The sequence below is a fragment of the Buteo buteo genome, chromosome 5 (assembly GCF_964188355.1).
Source record: "Buteo buteo chromosome 5, bButBut1.hap1.1, whole genome shotgun sequence".
Classification (NCBI taxonomy): domain Eukaryota; kingdom Metazoa; phylum Chordata; class Aves; order Accipitriformes; family Accipitridae; genus Buteo; species Buteo buteo.
Window position 1 is genome coordinate 54,523,712 of NC_134175.1, and position 24,699 is coordinate 54,548,410.

The window sequence follows — 24,699 nt, forward strand, 5'->3', positions numbered from 1 at the left end:
GGACAATCAAAAGAACTACAAAATGGTCAGACTTATGCTAGTCCCCTGGAAAATAATGCAGCAAACCCTCTATATGAACCATGTAGGAACACATTCCTGGGCACATGCAGAATGCCTTCTGTGATAAAATTACTGGGTTTACGGACAAGAGGAGAACAGTTCTTGTCATTAACCACTAATTAAGCATGGCATTCGATGCTGTCTCCCACAAATATTCCTTAATCCAAATTAAGACATTATGGTCTGGATGGGGTGACAACTAGATGGGTAAGAAAACAGTGGGATGCTCACAGGATAATGGTTAATGGGCCCTACTCTACTTGGATGCCTGTGACAAGTGGAGTACTGCAGGGTTTTATCCTGGGATCTGTTTTGTTTAACATCTTTATCAATGACCCAGAGTAGGAAATGAAGTGCTTTCTCACAAAGTTTGTGGAAGACATCAAACTGGGGCAACCACAGTCAACCCTCTTGAAGAAAAGGCTGGTATCCAGGGGGTCCTAGACAGGCTGGAGGAATGGATTGGCAGGAACTTTATGAAACTCAACAAGAACAAAAGCAAAGTCCTGCACATGGGAAGGAATGACCCCTTGGAACAATACAGGCTGGAGACTGACTGGCTCAGGAGCAGCTCTGCAGAAAAGACTCTAGGGGTTTCAGCAGACACCAAGCCATATATTAGCCAGCAGTGTGCCTTGGCAGCAAAGGTCAGCAGCAGGCTGGACTATATGAGCAGAAGGACAACCAGTAGAGCAGGGGAAGTAAATATCCCTCTTAACTCATCTACATCTACAGATATGCAGAGACCCAAGGTAGTTTTGAATAAACAAGTAGCAACTGCCAGAAGCGCTCTAGCTGTGGAGGATGAAGCTCCAGAAGGCTAATTTACTGTACTTTTCAGCAGATTAACCTATGGAATCACCAGCACAGTGATATTGCTTGTTACAGCCTAGCCGGCTTGACCTTCTCTTTGATGTACTTTACTGAACTACAAAGACTTACTCTACACATGTTGGAGGGAATCACATTCACGTATGTAAAAAGTCTCTCACTGCAAGGAGTGTCTCACCTGAACAATTTGCCCCTTTGCCCTAGCAGAAAAATAGCATCATTTGAGTTTTTAGTAAACACATTTCTTGAAGAGAGGCAGACAATAACACCCCTCTACTCACTAGGTGCTATTTGTTGGAGGTGGGAAGTGGAGAGAATTATCTTGCTGCTAGGTGACAAATGACAGTAGAGGTGGCCTACAGCGAGTATGTTCCACGATTTGTCTTCTACAGGGTGGCCGTAACACGTTTGTTGAACAGATTATTTCAGTAAATTTTACTCTGTTCTTCAGATCTCCTGCCAGAAGCACTGAAATTCTTACGTGCAGCAATGAAAATGCCAACCAGTCCAGTCACAGTGCTTATTTAAAAATTTCCAGAGCAGGTACTGATCCAATTCAACACTCTCTAGCAACTGTTTTTTACTGCAGCGTCTCATGATGAAACAAATGCATTACAGAAAGCCTGTTCCACCTTCAAGCACTGTCTTCAGTGACACCACTGTGATAAAACTTAGACATTTCAGAATGTAAACAATGAGTACATCGCATCATTATCAGAAAAATCAGATGGGGGTGATTAAAAGTTGATTAGTTTTTTCTTATTAGCCATTATCACATTGCCAGGTTTTCACCTTAAAAATTAATAAACCAAAATTTTATGGCTTCAGCCCTCTGCAAAACCAGAATGAATGAATTAACAGAAGATGCAAGATATTCTTCACCTCTCTGAGAAAATCAGAACAAGTGACACATATTGAGCAACTCTATCTGTAGAAATGAACTGGAAAAAAGGTGATGCAAACCAGCAAAAGAACCACTAGAAATCCTAGAGGAAAGCCTAATCAAGCAACAGTTAAGCTCTATTGTGCCACCTTCATAGTTCTTGTTGGAGGAATGTCCATTGTTAAAAAAAAAACCAAAAAAAACAGGGAATTAGCTGCACAAAACTGCAAGATGATTGCAAGTTTGCACTTTATGAATGCAATGTTAACATCTTTCATCATTTAATTTTTATGTACACTGCAGTATTATTTCAAATTCTTTAGTTTGCTTTCACAATAAACCTGCTCTGAACAAGTTAACTGAAAAGCTCTAGAAACAACAAATGCTTTAGAACAAAAGTTTCTTCCCTTTCTTCTGGTCTCATCTGTTGATAGAAAAGCACCATTCAAACATTCCACAGCTGTTACCTTCATATTTACAGCTTCCACTATGGTGAGACCATTCATTGTATCATCCATCACTCAGAATAACTAGGAAAAGGCAGGTTTGGCAATAGTTTATTTCATCTGAAGTCTAGTATCATCACTATGGAATACAAGACTTCTACAGAGGGCTTCTCTTTTTGCTGACTCTTGCACGGACCATTTAAAATGCATAATTTAAGTTAAAACATCCTTTGAGCCTGTCACCAACTTTCTCCATCACACAAAAAAAAAAGAGTAGATGACTTTATACTATAGTACACATTATTACGGCCTTTTAGAAAAATACATTGTGCGCTACCTAAGCCATTATCTAATGTATCCAGAAAAGAGAAGCCATCAATTTTTAAACATGCATTTGGAAACATGGCAGAAATGAAACATAAAGGAAAAATGGAAGCAAAATCTTGTAACAATAAACTGAACTGTAATGACATTTTTCTTCTGATTTGATGAAAACATTAACTGTATGTCTAGCAATTAATTCCAGTATTTCCTTAATTTTCCTATTTTAGTGTTTGCTCTTCAAGTTACTAACTTACTGTAGACACACTGCATAGCAAGATTTCATATTAAACTGCACTCTTTAACATTCTTGACTTACTTCAAATAGGTTAAATATTTTTGAGCACAGCTTTTGAAATTCTACTAACCACTACACAGATAAATGACTGAAAGCATTACTCCAAAGGGCAACATACATTTCAACAATGCTTGGTCTCTTAGTAACAAGGAATGATAACTGTGAATGCCTTTGTTAATATTAATGAACTTCACGGTGCAATATAAGGTTTTCAAAACAGCTAAAAAGGAATAAATACTTAAATAATGCCTTAAAATACAAAGCATCAATGCACCAACCAGCAGAAATACAAAAATAACATGATATTTCTAACAATGCTAAGGGCATTCCAACTTACACAGCAAATCTAGAGAACTGCTTAGGATGACAGAAATTACTCTCTATTTTCCTCCTTTCTGTGTTGTTCTTTAATCATTACAGTGCTAGCAAAGCTTGCCTTCTACATGCCTCCCAACACCAGTAAGTCTTCCAAACTCCTTGTATGCATGATTCCAGACTATTTGTATGCGTGATTTCATGGTACTGGTGAATGTCCCTCAGCGTAAAAAAGCTGGAAAGCATGGAAAAGGCTGGATATGGTTTATATATACATAAGTAACAATCGTCCACTCTTATCGTTTGTTTAAAAAACAAAAACCCTCATCTAAATAGAGAAATGTCAAAAAATATCTGTTAATTTAAATGAAGAGCAAAGCACTGGCTATCTCATTAAAGTACTTCAAAAAACCCCCGAAAATTAGCATTCTGAATATGCTCCCACAGAAGCAAGTACACAGGTAACAAACATGAATGCAATTGCAAGGACTCCATCTTTAAATTTCCTTCATAAATCATAGGTTAAAAAAAGCTAGTCTTGGACTAATTTTCTTAAAAAAGGAAATTTTCAAAAGGGATTGACAAAACTGCACTCTACTAAGAAAGCTGATACATAATTTAGGCACAAACACTGCAGATGATTAACTCTGAGGAGTAAGAATACAAGGAACATACACAGAGCACTGATCTACTAAGCCATATTTTAAAAAGTATCAATCACATGGCAACTCTTAATGATGCTTGCTTTAATATAAGAACTACTAGGTGCTTGATCAGGCTTTAAATGAAATTACGTAGGTGCTCAAATACAATGGTTTCCTTTAACCTCTAACATCCAAAAAGCAATGCACTGAAATTGTTTTTCTTTCAATGTTGTTTCTACTAAGTCAGTTTCTTACAAATAAAGGTAAAACTCCATGTCCAAAAATTGTTCACTCATCTGTGTAGTCCTTATAGGCAAATATTAGAGGACACAGAATTTTGAAAAAAATAGGGGTTTGTGTATTTTTTTCCTACATCTGGCATATTATTCTCACAGTCTTGCCCCTAAAAAACAGAGTTTAGCCAAGTGCCTGGACCGCACTGCACTGTGCAGTCCAAACACTGAGAAAGAAATCAGCTTCTGGCCCATAAAGGTAATAACATGAAGTAGGAAGTCTAAATGAGGCTGGTATTATGTTTAAAGAATTATTGCTAATAATGAAATTAGAGACTTCAAGAATGCTTCTTAATGATACGTATGTAAAACACTAAAATTAAGATGTACTGACAATCTTAAAATTGATTTCCAAAAATTGAGAACTTGTGATGTAGACTGTATAACACTATGGGTACTCTGTTAGTATCACAACTGGCAATTGCACTCTACTGTTTTTCACATCCTTGTACTTAATCTAAGTATCCACATTGTTTTAACTGTTACCATCACATTCTCCCTCAACATTTGAAATTGTTGTACATTCCACAAACTGTAAATCACCACTTTATTTTTACATATCCATTTCAATTTTGCTGTTGTCACTTAGCATTCAGAATCCTTGAAATCTCCAGAAGTCAATAAATACCCACAAGCCTCAGATGAATATTTTGACAAAACCAAACACTATAAAAAACACTTACCACAAAAGACTTTTTTTTATACAGTTTTACATTTTAGGCACTAAATCTGATCTTTCTCAACATTTATTTCAGGAGTTACATGTCGCTTTTATATAAAGACTGAGACACATAAAAATAGCTGGTCTTAAAAAAAAAAAACCCAAAACAAACAACTTTGTTACTGTAGATCTGAAAATCAAGTGGAAAATTATAGACTTTTCCAATTAAAACAATCCTGTGACTTTATGCATTTACGTCCACAAGTTTAAAATTCTTCTGGGTCTCATTTAAGGAGAAATAGTGGACTCCAAAAAGACTGAAGATTTTTGCTTTGATAGAAGCAGCTTCTGGTTCAGAAAAAAGTTGCATTTGGTTTTTTTTGTTTGTTTGGGTTTTTAATTTTCCTTTTATAAAAAGTTAATGAACTTCCTTTTTTTTTTGAAAATTAAAGAACCCTTCAGGTCTGATAATATTGAAACTAAGACTCGATTGTTCAGCTTTGAACAGTTTCACACGCTGGTATTATTGCCCCTCATAAGGACAAAACACTGAATTGTGACATCATTTACTCATGTGAGAAAAGGCTGTTGATTTATATTCTTCCAAAGTTGCTAACAATCACATGAGGATGAATTTAAACTTCTTTCCAGAGTCAATTTTCTTTTCCAATGCACGTTCTTATTTTCAACAATGGGTGAATAATAAGAAAGCAAGTAAAGTTCTGTTTACTTGACTGGAATGCTTCAATTATTCAGGAACTAGTGCTGTATTAACCAATAAAACTAACAGTATGTGAAATACTCCATAATGGTTTCACACAGGTACTTTGTCTATTTGACCTGGGAATATGCCAAAATAATTTATCTGTAGTGTAATCTCCCTGGCAAAGCATAAAGACTCCCAGTCCTAACTCACCATGTATTGTGGGGACCTGACAGGGTATCCAGTCAAGTTTATTGCGAAGACTACTTAATAGACTATTGATTGCTACACAGATAATAAACAGATGAATTGGAATTTAAAAAAAGCCTCTCTAATCAAATGCATAGATTAAGATGCCTTTACCTTCTCTTAGTAAGAATAATTGTTCATTCTTAAATAATGATTTTATTAGATGCTAGAGAAATGCATTTTTAAATGGGAAGATAATTTAATTATCTGATTGAGATTGACAGACATTGTCACTTTTTTTTTTTTTCCTAAATATCACAGAAGTGAATAGCATCTCATTTAGGAACAGGCTAGGATACTAGTCTATCTTGACTACATAGGATCTTGTAAATTCAAGAACGTTTTGACTCAATGAAATTGCCATTCCAGCCATAGGTCATTCATGGGAAAACAGCCTTTGTCTGGTTCACACCATAAACATTTCTGTGAAGTTTCTCTAGGACAGTGTATACCTTTTCGGAGTGGATGCAACAGCAACCCTAGTGTACTGTGCCAGGTAGAGAAATGGACATACTCATAAATAAAACTGATGGGACAGTAGTGATAGTAAACTACATTCCAGCTTGTTTTTAGGAATACAAAGTGTCCTTGAGAAAATATATACGTTCTTAAAAATCAGATGCAGCCAGGCAAAGGATCTGACCATTAAATAAAAACTAAATGGAAACAACCCATGAATACTAGGAATTACTATCAGTCTTTTTCACTATTAGCTATCAGACAGAAATGAAACTTTTTTTTTTAAATAAAGGTTGACAATAAAATTTTTAAAACCTTGAAGAAAAGGACTATCTGGATTTTCTAATGAAGAAGAAACTGACAGTTCAGTATCTTTATTACATTATTCATCTGCTTTAGTCTTACTGTATCTTGATAGACCAAATATGTATCCTATATATACACACAATGTTACAAGCGATACAAAATCACATGCTGTAATATCTATAAAGCAAAGGCAGCAAGGAGAGGTAAATGAGTCGCATAAATCCTCAGTTTGGGACCGTACATTTATAGCCATATGTAAATGAACTCCTACTACATTCTGGGAACCACCACAGAGAACCATTTCAAATGGCATGGGCTAATGAACATAGACGCAAAAGTCTTTTGGAGTTGAATTTGTAGTGGGGTACTGAAAAATAAAACATGTTGTTATCTGTTCCAGATCAGTTTTAGTTAAGAACTTCTCTGGCTGGTTTTAGAGTAATTAAAATAAATAGCTAAGACATAATTCTAGGTACGCAGACATTCTGGTTTGTTTTTTTCATCCCAAGGAAGCCGCAAATGAACAAATACAGGCTGTAATAGGGCACTCAGAATCTACTGGTTCTATAGTATTAGAGCATAAGAGTTTTTCAGTTTGGAGAATACACACTTGCTCACTCTTCTGCAAGAACCAAGTTTGTCCTGAGAGTAGCAGATTACCATGACTTTAAGCTGAAAAAGTTCCTATTTACCGTATATCTTATAGGAATCAGTAGTACTCAGGCTAACAAAAAGAATGTATATGATCTGTTCTCCAAAGTGAAGAAAGAAACAGCAGGGAAGAGGTATCTACCATTTCTTGTTCTGTTGATGACAAATACATCATCCAGTTGAAATACGAGTTTCATCCACAAAAATGAGATTCCTGCATGAAGAAATCTTCCTTACAAGTTTCTGATTCAAGCCAAGATGTTTCACGCTAGTCAGGACTATCTAAGACTATGATACTTTGAAATTCACCTTTTCAATCTCAAGTTCCATTAGAAGAAATGAAGAAACTATTCCTCTAGATATAAAAATATAGTAGGGGTTGGGCTTGAATGCTGAGAACATGATGTATAGTCAAGAAGTTATTAGATCTTTATCTGAAAGTGGCACAGGCAGCTTTGCAAACTGAAAGTTTCTTTTACATTTGAAAGAGGCAATTTTAAATTAATTTCATTTCTTCAATAAACAAGTACTATGTAAAATGTATTGACACGATACGACTGTTGTTTAGGAGAAAAAAAAAAAAAAAACCCAAACATTTTTCTTTGATGCATCTGCACAACCTTATTCAATTTGACTTGTAATAATAATTACCCATGTTGACAAACACTGAAATCACATTGCAATATATAATTGAGTCATTTTTACCGCATGTGTTGATTGTGGAACTCAGTGATGCAGCTCCAGTAGAAAGGCCACCTTTCGATACTGCTGAAGCTACAGACAGTGTAGAAGACGCTGGAGTCGAAGCAGCTGCAGTAGAGGAGACCGATGGTGACGTTAACCGCTCTCCAGACTCCATATCTGTAAGATAGAGGCCTTCACATGAGAGGTACATCACATGAAGAGCACTCATGTCATCAGGGGAATTCAGCACAACTGCAGCAGTAAGGGAATTAGGCAGTGCCATTGAAAGCTATGTCACATATCAACTTGAACGCCAACAGCCTCACCTGGGACCACCACCCACACCCTCTACTCAGGAGGTCCATTTCAGCTCAGGCTGGCACCTCCATCCCTTGCCCAAGTCAGGTCACCGCTCTCCAGCCTGGTCTGTGCCCACGTCTCCGGGTGAGATCCCACGTCTCATGCTACAGCTTCCCTCCAGGCCTGCATCAGCTCCTATCTTCTGCTACTCCTGATCAGACTATCCGATGGACCCTGTGCCTAACAGATTCCTTTGTTTTGTCTGGACCCTGTCTGGACCAGCACAGTGTTCAGACCCTGAGGGACTATGCCAGGGTCAGGAAAAGCATTGCCGGAGTCATCCTCACCTGCCAGCTTGTCCCTCCTTGCAGAGCAGCCCTGCTCTTGCTGCTCCCAGACAGACCCCAGCTTTAAAGGACTTGTAATACATGCTAAGAAATCCACATTTAGTCTCTTAATTTAGGGGAAGACACAGCAATTACGGTGAGATAGTATGAATATAAGAACTCCTGTAAGTTGCTAGCTTTTTTTTTCCCTGGTGAGCTTTTCATATAAAATAAGGCATTTTTATTTGTGCCATGAATTGCCTACATCCAAAGTTACCAGACTGACTTCACTGAACAAGCATGTGTATTTTAAGAAAAACAGACAGTAATATTATTATTAAAAAATATGACTTGTTGAGAAATAGTTTTCTCAAATACTTTAAAATTACAGCCAAGCAAATGATGCCTAAGCATAGTGGTAGCAGAGTCAGAAGACTATCTGACTCCATCTGCCAGAACTGCAGTTGACGGCAAGTCAGGATCAGAGTATAAATAAGGTGGAGAAGAAATCATTTCAGAGTCCCTTTATTATTACAAAAGCAAGAAGACTAAGCACAGTTAACTCCTAACAGGGAGCTCCTCAGAAACCGGTTCCTGTCCTGGACTCTCCTTCAGCTAGAGAGGCAACACCCTTTCTCAGGCCTATCACTGGAAACCGGAGGAGGCCAAGTACTAAGAGTAAGTCAAACAATTGCTGTAAAATCTCACTCCCTGTCTTTGTAAAACAGAATGCCAAGTACACAGGAGCCACACACTCTTCCAAATTCCATTTTAATCGATTTACAAAACTGATGTGTTAAATAGCACTTCTGATCCAAAGTTATGTTGAATAGTGACTTCCCAAATATTCATTTGGAAAGCCAGCATAAAGGCTGTTATCTGCTTCTCCGGAAAGATGCAGTATCCTTGTGTATTGGTTTTGTGTAGCAAGGTTTTGGTAGCGGGGGGGTTTACAGGGGTGGCTTCTGTAAGAAGCTGCTGGAAGCTTCCCCTGTGTTTGAGAGAGCCCATACCAGCCGGCTCTAAGACGGACCCGCCGCTGGCCAAGGCCGAGCCAATCAGTGATAGTGGTAACGCCTCTGTGATAACATTTTTAAGAAGGAAAAAAAGTTGGGGCAGAGGGAAACAGCCGCCGGAGAGAGGAGTGAGAACATGTAAGAGAAACAACCCTGCGGACACCAAGGTCAGTGAAGAAGGAGGGGGAGGAGATGCTCCAGGCGCCGGAGCGGAGATTCCCCTGCAGCCCATGGTGAAGACCCTGGTGAGGCAGGCTGTCCCCCTGCAGTCCAGGGAGGTCCACGGTGGAGCAGATATCCACCTGCAGCCCAGGGAGGACCCCACGCTGGAGCAGGTGGGTGCCCGAAGGAGGCTGCGACCCCGTGGGAACCCCACGCTGGAGCAGGCTCCTGGCAGGACCTGCGGATCTGTGGAGAGAGGAGCCCACGGAGCAGGTTTTCTGGCAGGACTTGTGACCCCGTGGGGGACCCACGCTGGAACAGTGTGCTCCTGAAGGACTGCACGCCGTGGAAATGACCCATGCTGGAGCAGTTCATGAAGAACTGCAGCCCGTGGAAAGGACCCACGTTGGAGAAGTTCATGGAGGACTGTCTCCCGTGGGTGGGACCCCACGCTGGAGCAGGGGAAGAGTGTGATGAGCCCTCACCCTGAGGAGGATGAAGCGGCAGAAAATAACATGTGATGACCATAAAGCCCATCCCCATCCCCCTGTGCCACTGGGGGGGTTTGGTAGAGAAATCCGGGAGTGAAGTTGTGCCCGGGAAGAAGGGAGGGGTGGAGGGAAGGTGTTCTGAGATTTGGTTTTATTTCTCATTACCTTACTCTGGTTGATTTGTAATAAATTGAGTTAATTTTCCCCAAACTGAGTCTGTTTTGCCCATGACGGTAATTGGTGAATGATCTCTCCTGTCCTTTTCTCGACCCACAAGCCCTTTGTTACATTTTCTCTCCCCTGTCCAGCTGAGGATGGGGGAGTGATAGAACGGCTTTGGTGGGCACCTGGCATCCAGCCAGGGTTAACCCATCACACCTTGGTTCCTCTCGGTCAGTAAAAATGAATTTTAAAAAGCCAAAGGAAATACAAAGCAGAAGTCACAGAGAAACACACAAAATATCTGCAAGATACACATTTTACCTAAACCATTAATTCCTCATTACTAATAATTTTTATACATGGCAATTTCTGTGTATCGAATAAAGTCTCTAGACTTTGCTAGCTAGTAGAAAAAAAAGATACTCCTTTCCTGAAGTGAAAATTCTGCTAGCAAGGGTACTATAGTATGTCATACAGAACTGACTACCCTTTACACAAACCGCAAACAACCACTCTGCAGAGAACAGCACCAAAAGACTTCATTGCTTTTATTCTTTACAGCCCAATTTATCACACATAATTTTCATGCATGCAGAATAAAATGGGGGTTTTTTCTGCAAATACGGAAGAATCAACTACTTGCACTGATATGGTGCAAAAAATTATCTACTACTATACTGAGTGAGGGCTGTGAAGTTTTCCTTCAGAACAATAGTAGAAATCACAAAAACTATTTCCTTCACAGAACTTATCAAGGCAGAATATTATTAAATATTTTAAATTTTTAATTCACGAACTCCTAAATACATACTTTTCTCCAATTAAGCATTTTCTATCCACAGTTAAAGAATACCTCATTGATTTTTAGTAATCTGTGAATATAATTCAGCTAAACCACTAATCAGTGGAAGCAGGCCACTGAAAAATACTGTATATACTGTAGACTTTAAATGTTATATTATGTCCATTAAATTTTATAAATATTCCTAAGGATAATAATAGAAATGCCTTTCATAAGGGATTATGATTTACGTACATATCTACAGATTTAAATCTGTAGCGTTTGCAAACAGATGCATTATTTCACGCCACAAAAAATTTACTATCTTTAGTATATAGAGATTAAGAAATAGACATAGATGAATATAAACAAAGTATATTTTTTAGACACTATGAATGATTGAACTTAGGTGAGGCCAACAGGCAGTCCTTGCACAAAAACATATGGTTTTGTTGTATTTTAGTATTCACTGTTGTAAGTGTGGCCACAGTGAATTTACTGTATATATGGATGGCATAAGGGACATTAGAAACATATCATAATGGTATTATTACAGTAATCACTTATAAAAGGGAAGGTATTTCTAAGCTTTAATGCCCTGCATTCTAAACTCTGGATTGAAACTTTGTATTCTACTTATGCTTCCTGCCAAAACCATGCAGAACTCTCCAATTTCTAAAAAAAATTGCTGTCATGTTGTGTGTAATAATACAACACTAAAATAAGTCTTTACCATCTAATGTATTTTATAAATGAGCACAGTTAAGAACCACCTATAAGCAATCTGCATTTGTGTCATAAATGGGAAGATTTCCTTGGTAAAACAATTTATTTTTTTTAAATACAGAAATGTAAATTTAGCTATAGGTGCAAGCTTTTAACCTACGTAATCCATCTGTTTGAATTGGTAATACAGCATCAAATAAGAACTGGGAGAATAGTAATAAACTGCCCTTTTAAGGCTCCCCTCTCCTTCCTCCCTGCTCTTTTTGTTTCAGTTTGCAGGGGGGTGGGAGGGCGTTTGGGGAGTGGGGGTTGCATTTTCAACCTTCAATTCAGCTGCTTGTTTAAAGTCATTAATAGAAAACTGGAATATTGGTATTTCTGAATGATTTTGAATTGAAGAAATTATATTCTTTTCCAAGACACATACATACTTTTGCTTTCAAACTAAGTCAACGCTTAATTATGTTTAGTTAATTACTCTAACCAGAGCAGATGGCTGACTCCAAAAGAGATAATCCCCGAAACAGTCATTAGTCAGGATCAGCAATAATTACACTGTAGACCTAATGCGTTCTGTGACTAAAAAAGTCCATAGCCGTTAACAGCAGATCCATATTCTTTTTAACCTCAAGTATAAATTAGACATTTGTTCCATTTTAGTGTATTTTGCCAATCAATAATTATGAACTTTCGTGATTGCTTTTTAAACTTTCTTATTTGCAAAAGAGAAATTAAGTAAAACCAGAAAAAAACCACAAACCTGACATTTTTTATTTTCCAGATGTAGTGATTTGTGTCAGTTTCTCTCAACGCATTGCCCGAAACTCCAGTTATTTTCCCAGAATTTTCCACAGTGAATAGTAATCATGAATGCAACTGAACCCAATGAAAACAGAAAGCAATCTCTCAAAAAGGAACAAAGAAGGGAAGTATGTGCAGCTTTACACAAGGAAAATGTTCTCTTTTCTGAAAAAACCCCAAGGAAAGAAATTACTTATGTTTAATACAAACAAGAACACTAAGGAAACAACAATCAAATCATTTTCACATTTAACAAGGTGAAATTTCTTTAAACTAAATCATCTATCAATTCCATGCTCCAAACCTTTGCTGAAATGTATGCTAACATAGAAAAAAATATATTCTTACTCTTAAACAGGTATTAACAAATAACTCCCTTCAGGGGATATTATCATGGATATAATAGCATCCTGTCAGTGTTAGCTGGGATGCCTGAATCCTATAAAGTGGGTCTTGAAAAAAATCTAAACAGCAGACTTACTCACCTCCAACTTCCAGTTTAACCTCTACACTCCCATGTATTGCTTCCTTATTTCAATGTTACCTCTAACACAGCAAAAAAGTTGAAAGTGCAGGGGTAAAAATATACTTCCGTCTTCTTCAATGACCAAGTGAAGTTTGTAACAACTATTTGACAGCCAAGTGGAGGAGAGTCCCACAACAGCAAGGTATTTAATCGTATTGTATCATAAAATTGCCAGTCCCTGACTATTTCTTGAGTCAATATGAGTGCTCTAATGCTGAAGATCTTACAGCTGCCTAAGAGAAGCACGTCAGAGTCTCTCAGAACAGACAGTCCAGCACAGCAGAGTTCATCACAAATCTGAAATGCAGTTTCATTTTATGAAGTAAAATTTAACATCTAACTCTTCTCCTTCAAAGTGGGGCAGAGCCCAGAAAGGTCAGCGGACAGAAGGTAAACGCAGAGCATGGGTGCTGGCTGGGGGGGTGACCCAGCAGGCCAAGCAGCACCCATGGGTTCTGCACCGTGATATCACGAAGGCCGCAGAACCAAGAAGGAGTGGGTGTAAAAGCAGGGGTGTGCCAAAAAATAAACAAAACAAACAAGTACCCTGACCAAAACCTCACGGAGAAGGAAGCGCAGCACCCACAGGAATGGCCGCAGTTCATTACAGACAAGCTATGGACACAGGAGGCTCCCTGTGATGCTCCCTGCTCTGGTGACAAGGTCTGGTCATTGACCTTCCAATATGCAGTCTACTACTGCTACAATGTTTTAGACATCTGAGATTTTTTAACTCAAAGTGGCAATATAATCAATGAGATTCACTTTACATGTCTCAAATGCTGTACAAACCTTAAAGGCCAGGTTAAGTGCTAAATATTGCAAGTTTTGCAGAACTTCACTGTAATTATGCCACTTCCAATAATTTAAGCCCTTTACATAAAACTCTAGGGGGAAAAAGCTACCACAATAAAACCTTTCTTAGTACATTAACCACCACAATAAAACTTTTTTTAGTAAATCAACAGCAAGATTGGCTTGTGTTTCATAGGTACTATACCAACTACAAAGTCACTTCTTTCTAAAAATAACCGTAATATATTACTGTCAGTTACACTATGCAAGGCACACAGGGTACATTCCTGCATTATGCTCTGAACCTTTTACAGCCCTTCTCTTTCTAATCCCAGGCCAGATTCAATCAGTGGTATAAAAACTCACTGTTTATGGCATCACAATCCATAGCAGTGAAAATATTCATAAAATCACAAATATATCACTTCACAATTGTACAAATGTTTAACAGTCTTTACCCACATAAAGTGGCTTACTAAAAGCCAGGTAAAAGCAGATCCAAGTCTTAAGTTTGGCACAACTGAGTCAGGACTGGCCTAGCAAAAATGGAAACAGTGAAGGGAATCAGTTGCCATTCTACTATTTGGTAACATGCAATGGCCATTTTAGATAGACTCAGGACAAAACAGGACATTTTAAAACAAAAATGCATCTGTTTTGACTCCATCTGACAAGATAAACCCACCATTAAATGATACATGCAAATTAAGTTGCAACTCAAAATCTTATTTTCTCCTATTTTACAAGTAATTGTGGTAGTTTTAGTTAGAAATAAACCTCACTTCAAATACTTCCGCATTCACACATTTCATTACCTTCATGATTATGGTAAAGAAAGAATACTTATGAGTGACAGAGGGCATTGTAATTCAGTTGCTTTACATTCCATGGAGGGAGAAGTAGCACACAGGCCAGGTTAAATTACAATCCTCCATGATCCTCGCTTCTGGATAAACCTCAGAATACATTCCTGAAAGCTGCATAATGCTGGGCGAGAAATAAAATCTATCCAATTTGTACCACAAAAATTGAATGGCCATACCAGGTACCCATCATGCAACACAGCACTGCAGGGAGTCACTTAATGTTCAAGTGACCCAAGTCTACTTAAAACAAATATTTCAAACCCAGCCAGAATATCAACACTAAGAGTCTGGTTTAAATAAATAAATATAAATAAATAAATGCAAATCTATCTGTATTATTTGTATTCCATATGAGGTTATCAACTTTATACATGTATGTTTCGCAGTCACCACTTTTATTTTGAATAAGCACCCTTTCACCTTCTGTTATCTTCACTTCTACATTGAGTTAGGATGGGAAAAGCTGATACCATCACCCTCAAAACAAAAAAATAGATTAGTGGAGATAGCTTCTTACACAGATGTAAACACTTTTAATCAGGAATGCTCACCCTACAAAAGCAGCCTACTAGTACAATTAATCTGCACGAGCCACTCCTGACACCACAACAAATTTCCATGAGGTGACAAGAAAAGGACCCCATCATATAATTTACTTTTGCCAATGGAAAAGCTGTGCAGTTTGTCCAGCCCAAGAAGATGAGCTCTCATGCTTTAGATAGCACGATGACAATGGGACAGTCCAGTTCTGTGGAGATAACATTAAGACTCACAGAGACATAGTTCATGGAGTGGAGATGATGGCACCACACATCTGTATTCCAACACTGCTAAGCAGATTCTAAACATCAAATAAGTACCAGCACTACCCAAAACTGATGCAGAGACTGGACTCTGTGGTGACTGCAGAGGCTGAAATAATAGTATCTGAAGAATATTCAAATGCGAGGATTCTCTGGCAACAGTTTGATAAGTGCCCAAAAGAGGCAATTCCGCTAGATGCTGTCAAACTGAAACAAATGCTTCATCATTTCAGAACTGACGTTTCACAAACCTTTCTGTTCCAAGAAAAAAAATTAATCACTGTAATATTTTATACTGACTTGGGATGAATATCACTTTTTAAGGATCACATTTTTGTGCATGACAGTTCAGCTTAAATAGATTAAAAACGTGTTTCCAGTTTCTGTGTAAAAAGTCAATTTTTCATTCCCCACATAACTATTTTTTTCATATCCTGATTATGAGACTTTGATACTTGGTTCATCTGCACTAGATACTAGTACTACTAAATCTTGTACAGAAGCAAGACTGACAGTATTTTATACTATTACTTAAGTTCATGAGGGTGCTGAGCAAACTCTATCTATAACTACCTCTATAACCTTTAAAAATCATAAAGTAGTATTCAATCTTTGCATACCAATACTCAATACAATATTTTTTAAATACATAACAAAAATTCTTTCTTAGGGTAGCTCTGAAATAGCTAACAGGAATCCACATTAGAAATCCTATGCCAATAGTAGTCTGAAAATCAGTAAGTGCTAAAGGACCACAGAACATAAATCACAAGTGAGCAGTTTCAGTAGCAGGCTTTTTACAGAAATTACTATTTAGCTCTATCAAACAAAAACTCTGTGTCTAAGGATAGTTGCAAAAATAATCAGAGTATTAGGATGAAGAAGTATAAAGATTATCGGCAGTATTTCAGATATTTGAAAGCCCATTTTTTACTCCTTTTTGTTGTATATATTCAAAATTAAGGTATTAAACATTCTATTTCCTCTAATTTTGAACTACACAATAGATTTGTGCCTGGCTTATCCAGTCATTTGATAATCAGGTAATTTTTAACACTGAGCTAAAGACAAATGCATTGCTTCCTTGTTGGCAATACTTTGTCGACATGCCTGTTTCATTGGAGCTTACAATCAAGAAAACTCTGAATTAGATTCATAAATATATGTATAAGTAGGCTTCCTATAGGCAATCTCAATAAAGTAACTCAGATGGGGGGCAGAGCGGGGGGATCCTTACAATGCATTCCTTGACATGGTAGCATAATTTATGTTTAAGGACTCAAAAGAATTACATTTTGCTCTAGAGTCTTACAAATCTAATTGTGTGCTAGGGCTCCCAGTGCTATGAAGCTCAGGCTCCCAGTTTCCAAACATGACTAGTCAGTAGTATGTCATCAGGCCACTACCTAGTCTAGCATTCTGTGACAGAGTAAGCACTATCACCTACTTTTGTTATCTGTAATCCTGTTCTCCTACTCACCTCTCTAAGCTAAACTGGACTTTTCCAGGTTCTGTTCCTGAGAATCACTTGGTTATCTTCCCTGCTCACACCTAAAACTTGAAGTTATATCTCAAACAAGTATTCCTGCATATAATTACCCAGGGATACATTCCATATTACTTTGCTTACCAGTTTTTATGCACCCAAATTTTTCACTTGCTAAAGTCTGTCGAGCTAATCTTTTCATTCAACTATGCACTACTTATGCACAAAATACCTACCTATTTTACAGAGGTGAAGAAATGCATTTAGAACTCAGAAAAACGTGAATGCACATTTGTATTATTACCCTTTTCCTCAGCTACCAAGAAGGGACAACAGTGTCATTTTAGAAATTACAGTACCTGAACGACCAGTGAAGTGCAGCAACACAGTCTCTTTCGACACACTTCTCGAGCAGGTCTTTAAAGCAGCAAAACTTGAGTACCGAAATAATACCACCAACAGAAAGAATTGCTTTGACTAGACTTTAACAGGAAGGAAGACGAAAGGAGTGTCTGAGCACCCCTGTGGCAGACAAATCCATTAAAATCAGGAGAGTGAAATAAAAACTGTTACTTTTTATTTATCTGTCTCAAATTCTCACCATCACTGCTTTAAAGACATCAGACATTCTAACAGTAAAAGACAGATATCCTATACTGGCAAGTCTAGGTGAGAAAGTTCCTGGGCCTCACATGACTAAACACTTGAGACTTCCTGTTAAGAACTGCATTAATTGGTCTTTTTGTACTCAACTGTGTAAACAGCTAACCAAACTCCTTTGTTACTGTTTTCCCTCCAACTTCAAGTATCCAATAAAATCAAGGTCCAGTAAGAATAAAGAGAAGAACACTGCCTTGCGGTAAATGCCTTGTCTTGTTTCATTAACACCAGCAGAGGCTCCTGAAGTGTTAATTTTCCACAGGATACAGCAGACCAGCTGTGAAAAAACAGTTCAGTTGTTTGAATGGTGAAAGCACCAAAAACTTTTTCCTCAGCAAAGAGAGCCAGTTTAACAGGGTTATTCATATACTAGATTAAGATGTGTACCTTTTACAGAACTAATGCTATTTTAATGTCACTGTGATCCAGCCAATTTTTGACACTATCTCCTTTTCTAATCTGCCTGAAATCTATGGATCATTCAGGTGCTAAAAAGCTCTACATATATGAAGAGCTGGATTTGGCTTTTCCAACTCCTCTCTGTAGACACACCATCTAGAATCCTTCGGTGGTATAAGTGTCCATGGACTGAATTACAGGTGCTGTTAACAATGATCTGTGCATAAAGGACAGAAGCAACTGAAAACAGAAAAGGTTCCAGGAAGTTTACATAGAGTCATTTCACTGAAATGCCTGTGACACTAACGTGTCCTGAAACTGCCTTCATCTCCAATAATTACATATCTAAATAGATGCCTAAAAAAAGCTTATCTTCCCTCTACAGCCTAATTTTTCCTCCAAGATAAATACTTTCCCCTCAGTGAAGAAAGCCTGAATATACTTGAGAACCAGGTAAGAAATGCTCTTTCCACCCAAGTCCCTATTCAGTAACTTAAATGAGAATCAGTATCATACTTTTAAGTGACCTAGTTATTCACGGGATAATTCTGACGAGTTTTTTCAAGACTGATGACACTGGAGTGTCCTGCCGTCAACATTTTTTTAGGTTGGTAAATACCACCATTGAGAATGGTAAGAGGGAAAGAGCATAATTAACTTCTATTACCATGTAACAGTAGCTCACGTACCAGAGTTTTAGGACAGCACTTTCTAATCTTTTTAATGTTCATATCTAGATATATGCCACTTGGTAACATATCTACCTCCTAATTTTGTTCTCCTTATCCTTCTCTACAAAGAAGGAAGGAGAAAATAACAGTTTGAAAAATGAGAATGATACTTCAGTTGAGCCTAAAGAAGAATTGCTTACCCACAGTTGTATATTGTAAGTAACAGTGAAAGGAATACTAATTACAAAATAATCTCTTTTAAAGTGAAATTGAAAACTGGTGAAAGTCACATACATACTGTGGCTCCATAAACCATATTATAGCTTTCTGACCTTGCCTATGATGGTGCACCAAACAAGGCAGCTGACAGAGGCAGAGCAATTGTTGCAGCAGTTAACCAGGTTGCTTCTTCAGGGAATTTTGGGGGAAAATTTCCTCAGGAGTCACCTTCTAGGAACGTCTGGTGGCCTGCTGCCAACAGTGATAGCTGGCATCAGGAGCCTTTTGCTTCTGTCAGCTGTTAACTGTCAGTGTTGACTAGCCGTTTTCTGGGTGGGGAGCACCTGTACCTGTTGCCTACAACTGAGGGAGTGCCAATGACCCATTCCGCCAACGCTGGAGACATGGCTACAGACAAGGCAGCTCATGGGGGAGCAAGCAAAGGGGCCCAGAAGCCCTGCTGACGGCTGTGCGAGGACTGCAGTCATGTGCCGTAGGGCCTGAGCAATTGTCCCTAGTGCATCAGAGAGCTCAGCCCATGAAAATCTCTCCTGGAGCTCCTTGACTCTCCATCGGTATGTTTGATTTATCAACATGAAGCAAACCTGAATAAGCCGTGATAGTTTCTTGCACTGTCCTATAAACAGTCAGGAAAGATTACTGGTAGCTATTTTGCATCTGACTTTTCAAGACAAACAGCTTGGAAAAAAAGGAAAAATAAAGGATTCCAACATTTTGTTCTGTTTTATTTCACCTGACAATATTCATGCAGCAAAACAGCAGCTGTCCAAGGACTGGGACATTAAAGCAACTGCTCTTCTTTCAGCGAAGCACTTTTAATTAAGCCTGATTATCTGCAGAATAAGCAATTTTTAAATAAACAGAGAATTGACTCACTGAAGTCTTTACACATAGTTCTAAATGTTATTGACATTTGACTGAAACCTTACGTGTTTTATTTTTAAATGCAAGTAGAAACAAGTATTTAAGGCAGCTAGTTACCATACGTGATCTACTGAGCTGAACTAGTGTTCTCTTATTTTTTAATTCTTATTTTGGTCTCAATGTGTGTGCATGGTATAAAACAGTCTATTAACTAACCGTCTACTATTATCTACACAAGAATTTTACACTAATGCCCAGTGAAAATATCCAGATTTTGCACTGTTATGCTCAACTGAATGGAGTTCAAATAACAGATAACTTATGTGCACCTTCAAGAAAGTAAGCTTAGCTTTCTTATCATGAGTTCTGAAAGCCTGTTGTCAAACGATTACAGTGGTATTTTACATTTGTACTTCATAAAAATTCCAGTCCTCATAACTGTAATTAGTATTGTATAAAATGTTTTCCATTGCCAGCTCTACAACTGAAAAAAATGGTACCAAGAAAAAAACTTCACCTTTTAGACTAACACTCCAAAAGAGGAGGGTGGTGCCAGGGGATGGTCTCTGTCTCTTCTAATATGTTTAGAAGTCCTAGAATTATAAGAAAATTCCAGTTCAGCTATATTTAAGTAAATTCTCCTAACAACTGCATATTAGCACCAAATCAACACAATAAAAGACAGAAAAGCAATCTATGCAGACTGTTTTCTAAATCAACTTAATAGTTACACTCTGAAATCAACTGTTTATGTATGTAGCTCTCAACATGAACTTTCTTTAGTATTATGTAATGGCATGTATTATTAAAGAGTCAACAAACAGGATGAAGTAGTGTTGCTTAGCAGCCAGGTATTCTTGACCATTGTATGATCCGTCTACAATTTTCTAATCCATTTCTGTATTTGAGCATTGTATTTTCTGAAAACAGCAGGTCTCAAATAAAACATTACATTAATTGAATAGATATTCAGTGTTCAAAATATGTTAAAACTCAACGCATATTAAGGAAAATCTCTAAAACATACAACCATCTTTCTGTAAAGTATGTATTTATTTTAAATAAATTCTGCTTAATAGCTCAAGAAATCTTTTCTTTTCAATCTCAGAATCTGTTTCTTAATCTGCTACCAATAAACATATATAGCAGTGCATTTGCACAAGATAGTAACTTCAAGCATTTTTAACTCTATTAGAACTGTCTCGGAGCAGACGAAGAACTAAACAGGAAATACAATACAAAAGAGAAATACACACTGTGGCCAAGAAGCTCGAAACTGGGACAGCTAAAGTCAATGCCTTTTTTTTTGTGCTCTTCCAAAACCTGACTTGCAATCTGTCAGAAGCAGAGTTACTGCTTTTCTACTAACTTTTTGTCATTCAGAAACTTAGTTCCAGTTTAGTCATTGTATTGTACACCTCTTCCCATGGTTCAAAAGCCAGACTTCACCTCCTCAAGCTCAAAATCTAGGCTTAGCTCCAATTACAGACATCAACAGAGCTTGAGAAAATTTAGAGAGGAAGTGCCCAGCTGAACCTTTGACAGCAAAAGCTGCCACAGGTTTGTCTGGAAACTGTTAGAATTCAAAAGTGTTAAAATTCATGCTTGTGCCAAACATGCTGGTTAGCATTTCCATAACTGAATCTTGCCTATCTTTGCCAAAGAACAATAGAAGGCACTAAAATAAAGGCTAACTTTGTGAAACCTAATGTATCTGCTCTAACATTCATATACAAAAACTCTCCAAAAAACTCACTACAAACAACTTATTTTGCCCACCTGATATTATTTTGCTTCATGTGGGGAAAAAGCGCATTAAAAAAATGAGTGGCAGAGAAAATGTCAATCCACACAGTTAAACTTTAAAAACATAAGCTACAGGAAGGATAATTTTGGAAAGAAATAACTACAAACCCAGGTATCTATTTGTGTGTATGAACGCCACATGAGTCAAAGTAACCAACTCAGAACTAGTTCATGGGCACTGCCCTGTAAATCTTTCAAAGAATAAAGATGCAGAGAAAAGGATTCCTTTACCCTGCAGTCCTAAACTTACAGACTACCATAATAACTCATGTACTCCGAGTAAGAATGGGCAAGGATGTTAATCAAACTCCTTGATAATAAATGGTCTAGAGTCTGCATTAGCTCCCACTTCTTCAGATTTTCCATCCTAAGAATTTAAGATACTATTTTACTGCTTGAAAAATTGCTGAAACTAAAACAACCTCCATACTCTGATGAGAAATGAGTTCTTAGATATTAAGTCCGAGTTCCAGAAAAGCATTCAGCAGAAACAAATCTTTTGAGTGTGTACCTGTTATCAGCCTCAGGCTTTGCACTAGGTCCCAATTTTGTTTTAGAATAGCACCAAACTTCAGTCTCATTATTCTAATATTAATATTGTTTTACATTTAAACAAAAAGAGAAAGAGCCAAACATCTAAATGGTATATTCAATTCTCCAATGCCAGCAAAGACTAGTTTTAGCCCATACCACAGAGAAGAGGTCCATCAGCCTGTCACATCATTAAGTGAATTTTGGCACCTTGACTAAAAAACTTATCATTGAGGCATGCTAATTCCTCAGTTCTGAACTCTCAAAGCACCTTGTGGTATCATCCAGCAGAAATGCAATGGTTCCCACTAACAGTCTGAGGCAGCAAGGCTGATACACGGATAAATGGTTTCCACATTTTCATGTTTTTCCACTCACGTAGTTCTTTGGAAACCCAGAACCAACTGTAGAAGGAAGTATTCTGTGCTATACTACCCATTGATTTAAGTCAGCTTCATCATTGGCATCCACCCTCATTTTCATAGGTTATTTGTTCATTGCTTCTTCCAGTTTTAAGGCATTATGATCTTTAAAAAAATTTGAGACATTTAAGCAAAATAAAACAAAACAAAACAAGAGTCCACTGAAGTTTACCTAAACATAGTAACCAGAAGGAATAATAATGGGGTTCTTAAGATACAAAGAAATAAAACCAAGCCTCAACAGAAGCCAGGGCAGCTATTACCATGTCAGAAGACTATCCTTGCTAACTCCATTCACAATATTATTCTTACAAACCAAGCAGATGCAAATCTGACATCTCAGTGTTATTTACACACTTGAAGTGGTTAGACATAAAAAACCTGACAGATTGCATTTTTATTTCCACATACTAGAGAGAAAGAAGATAATAAACTATCCATATTTCCATCTACAAAAACAAAAGTACATGTCAGAACATCTAGATTTCAGGCTTCTAACAAAGCAACATGCTACACATTACATCTTCCTACACTATTAAAGAATACTAGTTAAAATACAAGAGTCCATTTCAGCTGTATCAGGTGTTGTTTTCTTGGCAAAGCTTGGCAATCATTTAAAAATTAAGAATGATACACAGTATTCCCATAAACCATTCTATCAGAACTTAAAAGCATTCTGCAAAGGCAAGCTGGTACATCTTGGCCATATTTGAGTAACAGATAAAACTGTAGCTCTTTTGCAGCGTCGGGGAGAAGGAAGCCTAAGCAGCCCCAACTCCTGCCATGCAGCATTCACTTCAAGAGGATGGCAACAAGAAGCGCACAGTGATGGCCTATGGCTGCACCCTGGATTAGGATCTGCCCTTCTCTGTGCAGCAAGAGCAGCTGTATCCCTCAACTGCGGTTGTCCCCCCACACTTCCCTCTCCCGGTGGGACACAGAACAGACATGAACTGAAGGGGAGCCCACAAACCAGTAGCTCCAGCAGCACCCATCAGGGCTGTCCCTCCTGTTTTACAGGAATCCAGTTCTGTCAAGTAAGCTAAGCTGAAGCTTGAGCCAACAAGTTCAGCTGTGAGGCACCGAGCTTTGAGTTTAAGAGCCTCTACAGAGACAGAGTATGCAAAAAGATATCACACAAAACATTTCTGAAACACCAGGATTGTAGGACATTGGAAAAAACTGACGGGGGTACAAGAAGCCAGCTAGACAGTGAGGGAGTGCAAGCCTGCTAGAAGACAATATGCATGTTTTGCTGGCACCCAAATTAGGACATTTCTTAGACATTGTCAATATCAAGCATTATTGTAACATATTTAGAACATGAAATTTATATAAAATTCTATCTAGCAACAGGAGCAATTTGGTATTTTATTAAAAAAATTTAATGGAATCTTGTTTTGTAAGAGGGATTAGCCTAGAACAGTACTCCAGGTCACCGGTCTTTCAAATTAAATAGCCAGTGTTAAGGGGCTTTTAAGGGAGGCAGCACACCTAAGAAACCTAAGGCTATCCCATGAAACCTTTATTTTGCAGTTAATGCTCTCAACATGAAGAGATCATAGTTTCATACAGAGTACTGACTGGCCCTCATTCCTCAGTAATCCTCAGAATACATGGGTATTTGGGGGGAAAAAAAACAGTGCTAATCAACAGTTTCCAAATACCAGGTCTTCACCACCACTTGAGAAGCCCTTTAACAAATTAATGTAGGTTGAATCCCTCTTCTTTTCTTCCCCATAGCATTTTTCCTGCCCTGTTCCCCTCAAAATAGACCTGTATCTACACATTCTAGCCACTCTATTGTCCATACCCGTTTCTCTGTATGTAACAACCCATGTGAAATATAAAGGGTCAAGCATCTCCAAAAACCTCTTTCTACCCCAAGCTGGAGGAACAGTCTCTGTTCCTCACCTACTTACATTTCTCATAGTGTGAACAAACATAGATTTCTTATAGATGCTGTCTACTTTACAAGTTCTCTAATAATGGCTATTTAATTTGAAAATATTTAACTGAATCATAATTTTTCTCCAGATTTCATTTTTGGTTCTAGTATCT

At 37.9% G+C, this 24,699-nt stretch overlaps 1 protein-coding gene across 15 annotated transcripts in view; it reads right to left on the bottom strand.

The window, feature by feature from the left end:
• BAZ2B (bromodomain adjacent to zinc finger domain 2B) overlaps positions 1 to 24,699 on the bottom strand; it is a 165,142-nt gene that overhangs the window by 79,312 nt on the left and 61,131 nt on the right. For 13 of the 15 annotated variants that reach the window (XM_075029152.1, XM_075029157.1, XM_075029165.1 and 10 more), the window contains exon 3: positions 7,826 to 7,981. In XM_075029152.1, coding sequence (XP_074885253.1) covers positions 7,826 to 7,979 — 154 coding nt within the window. In that variant the 5' untranslated portion in view covers positions 7,980 to 7,981. Of the gene's footprint in view, positions 1 to 7,825; positions 7,982 to 20,396; positions 20,473 to 24,699 lie in introns of all 15 variants that reach the window. The other 2 variants (XM_075029154.1, XM_075029153.1) reach the window with 1 other exon arrangement.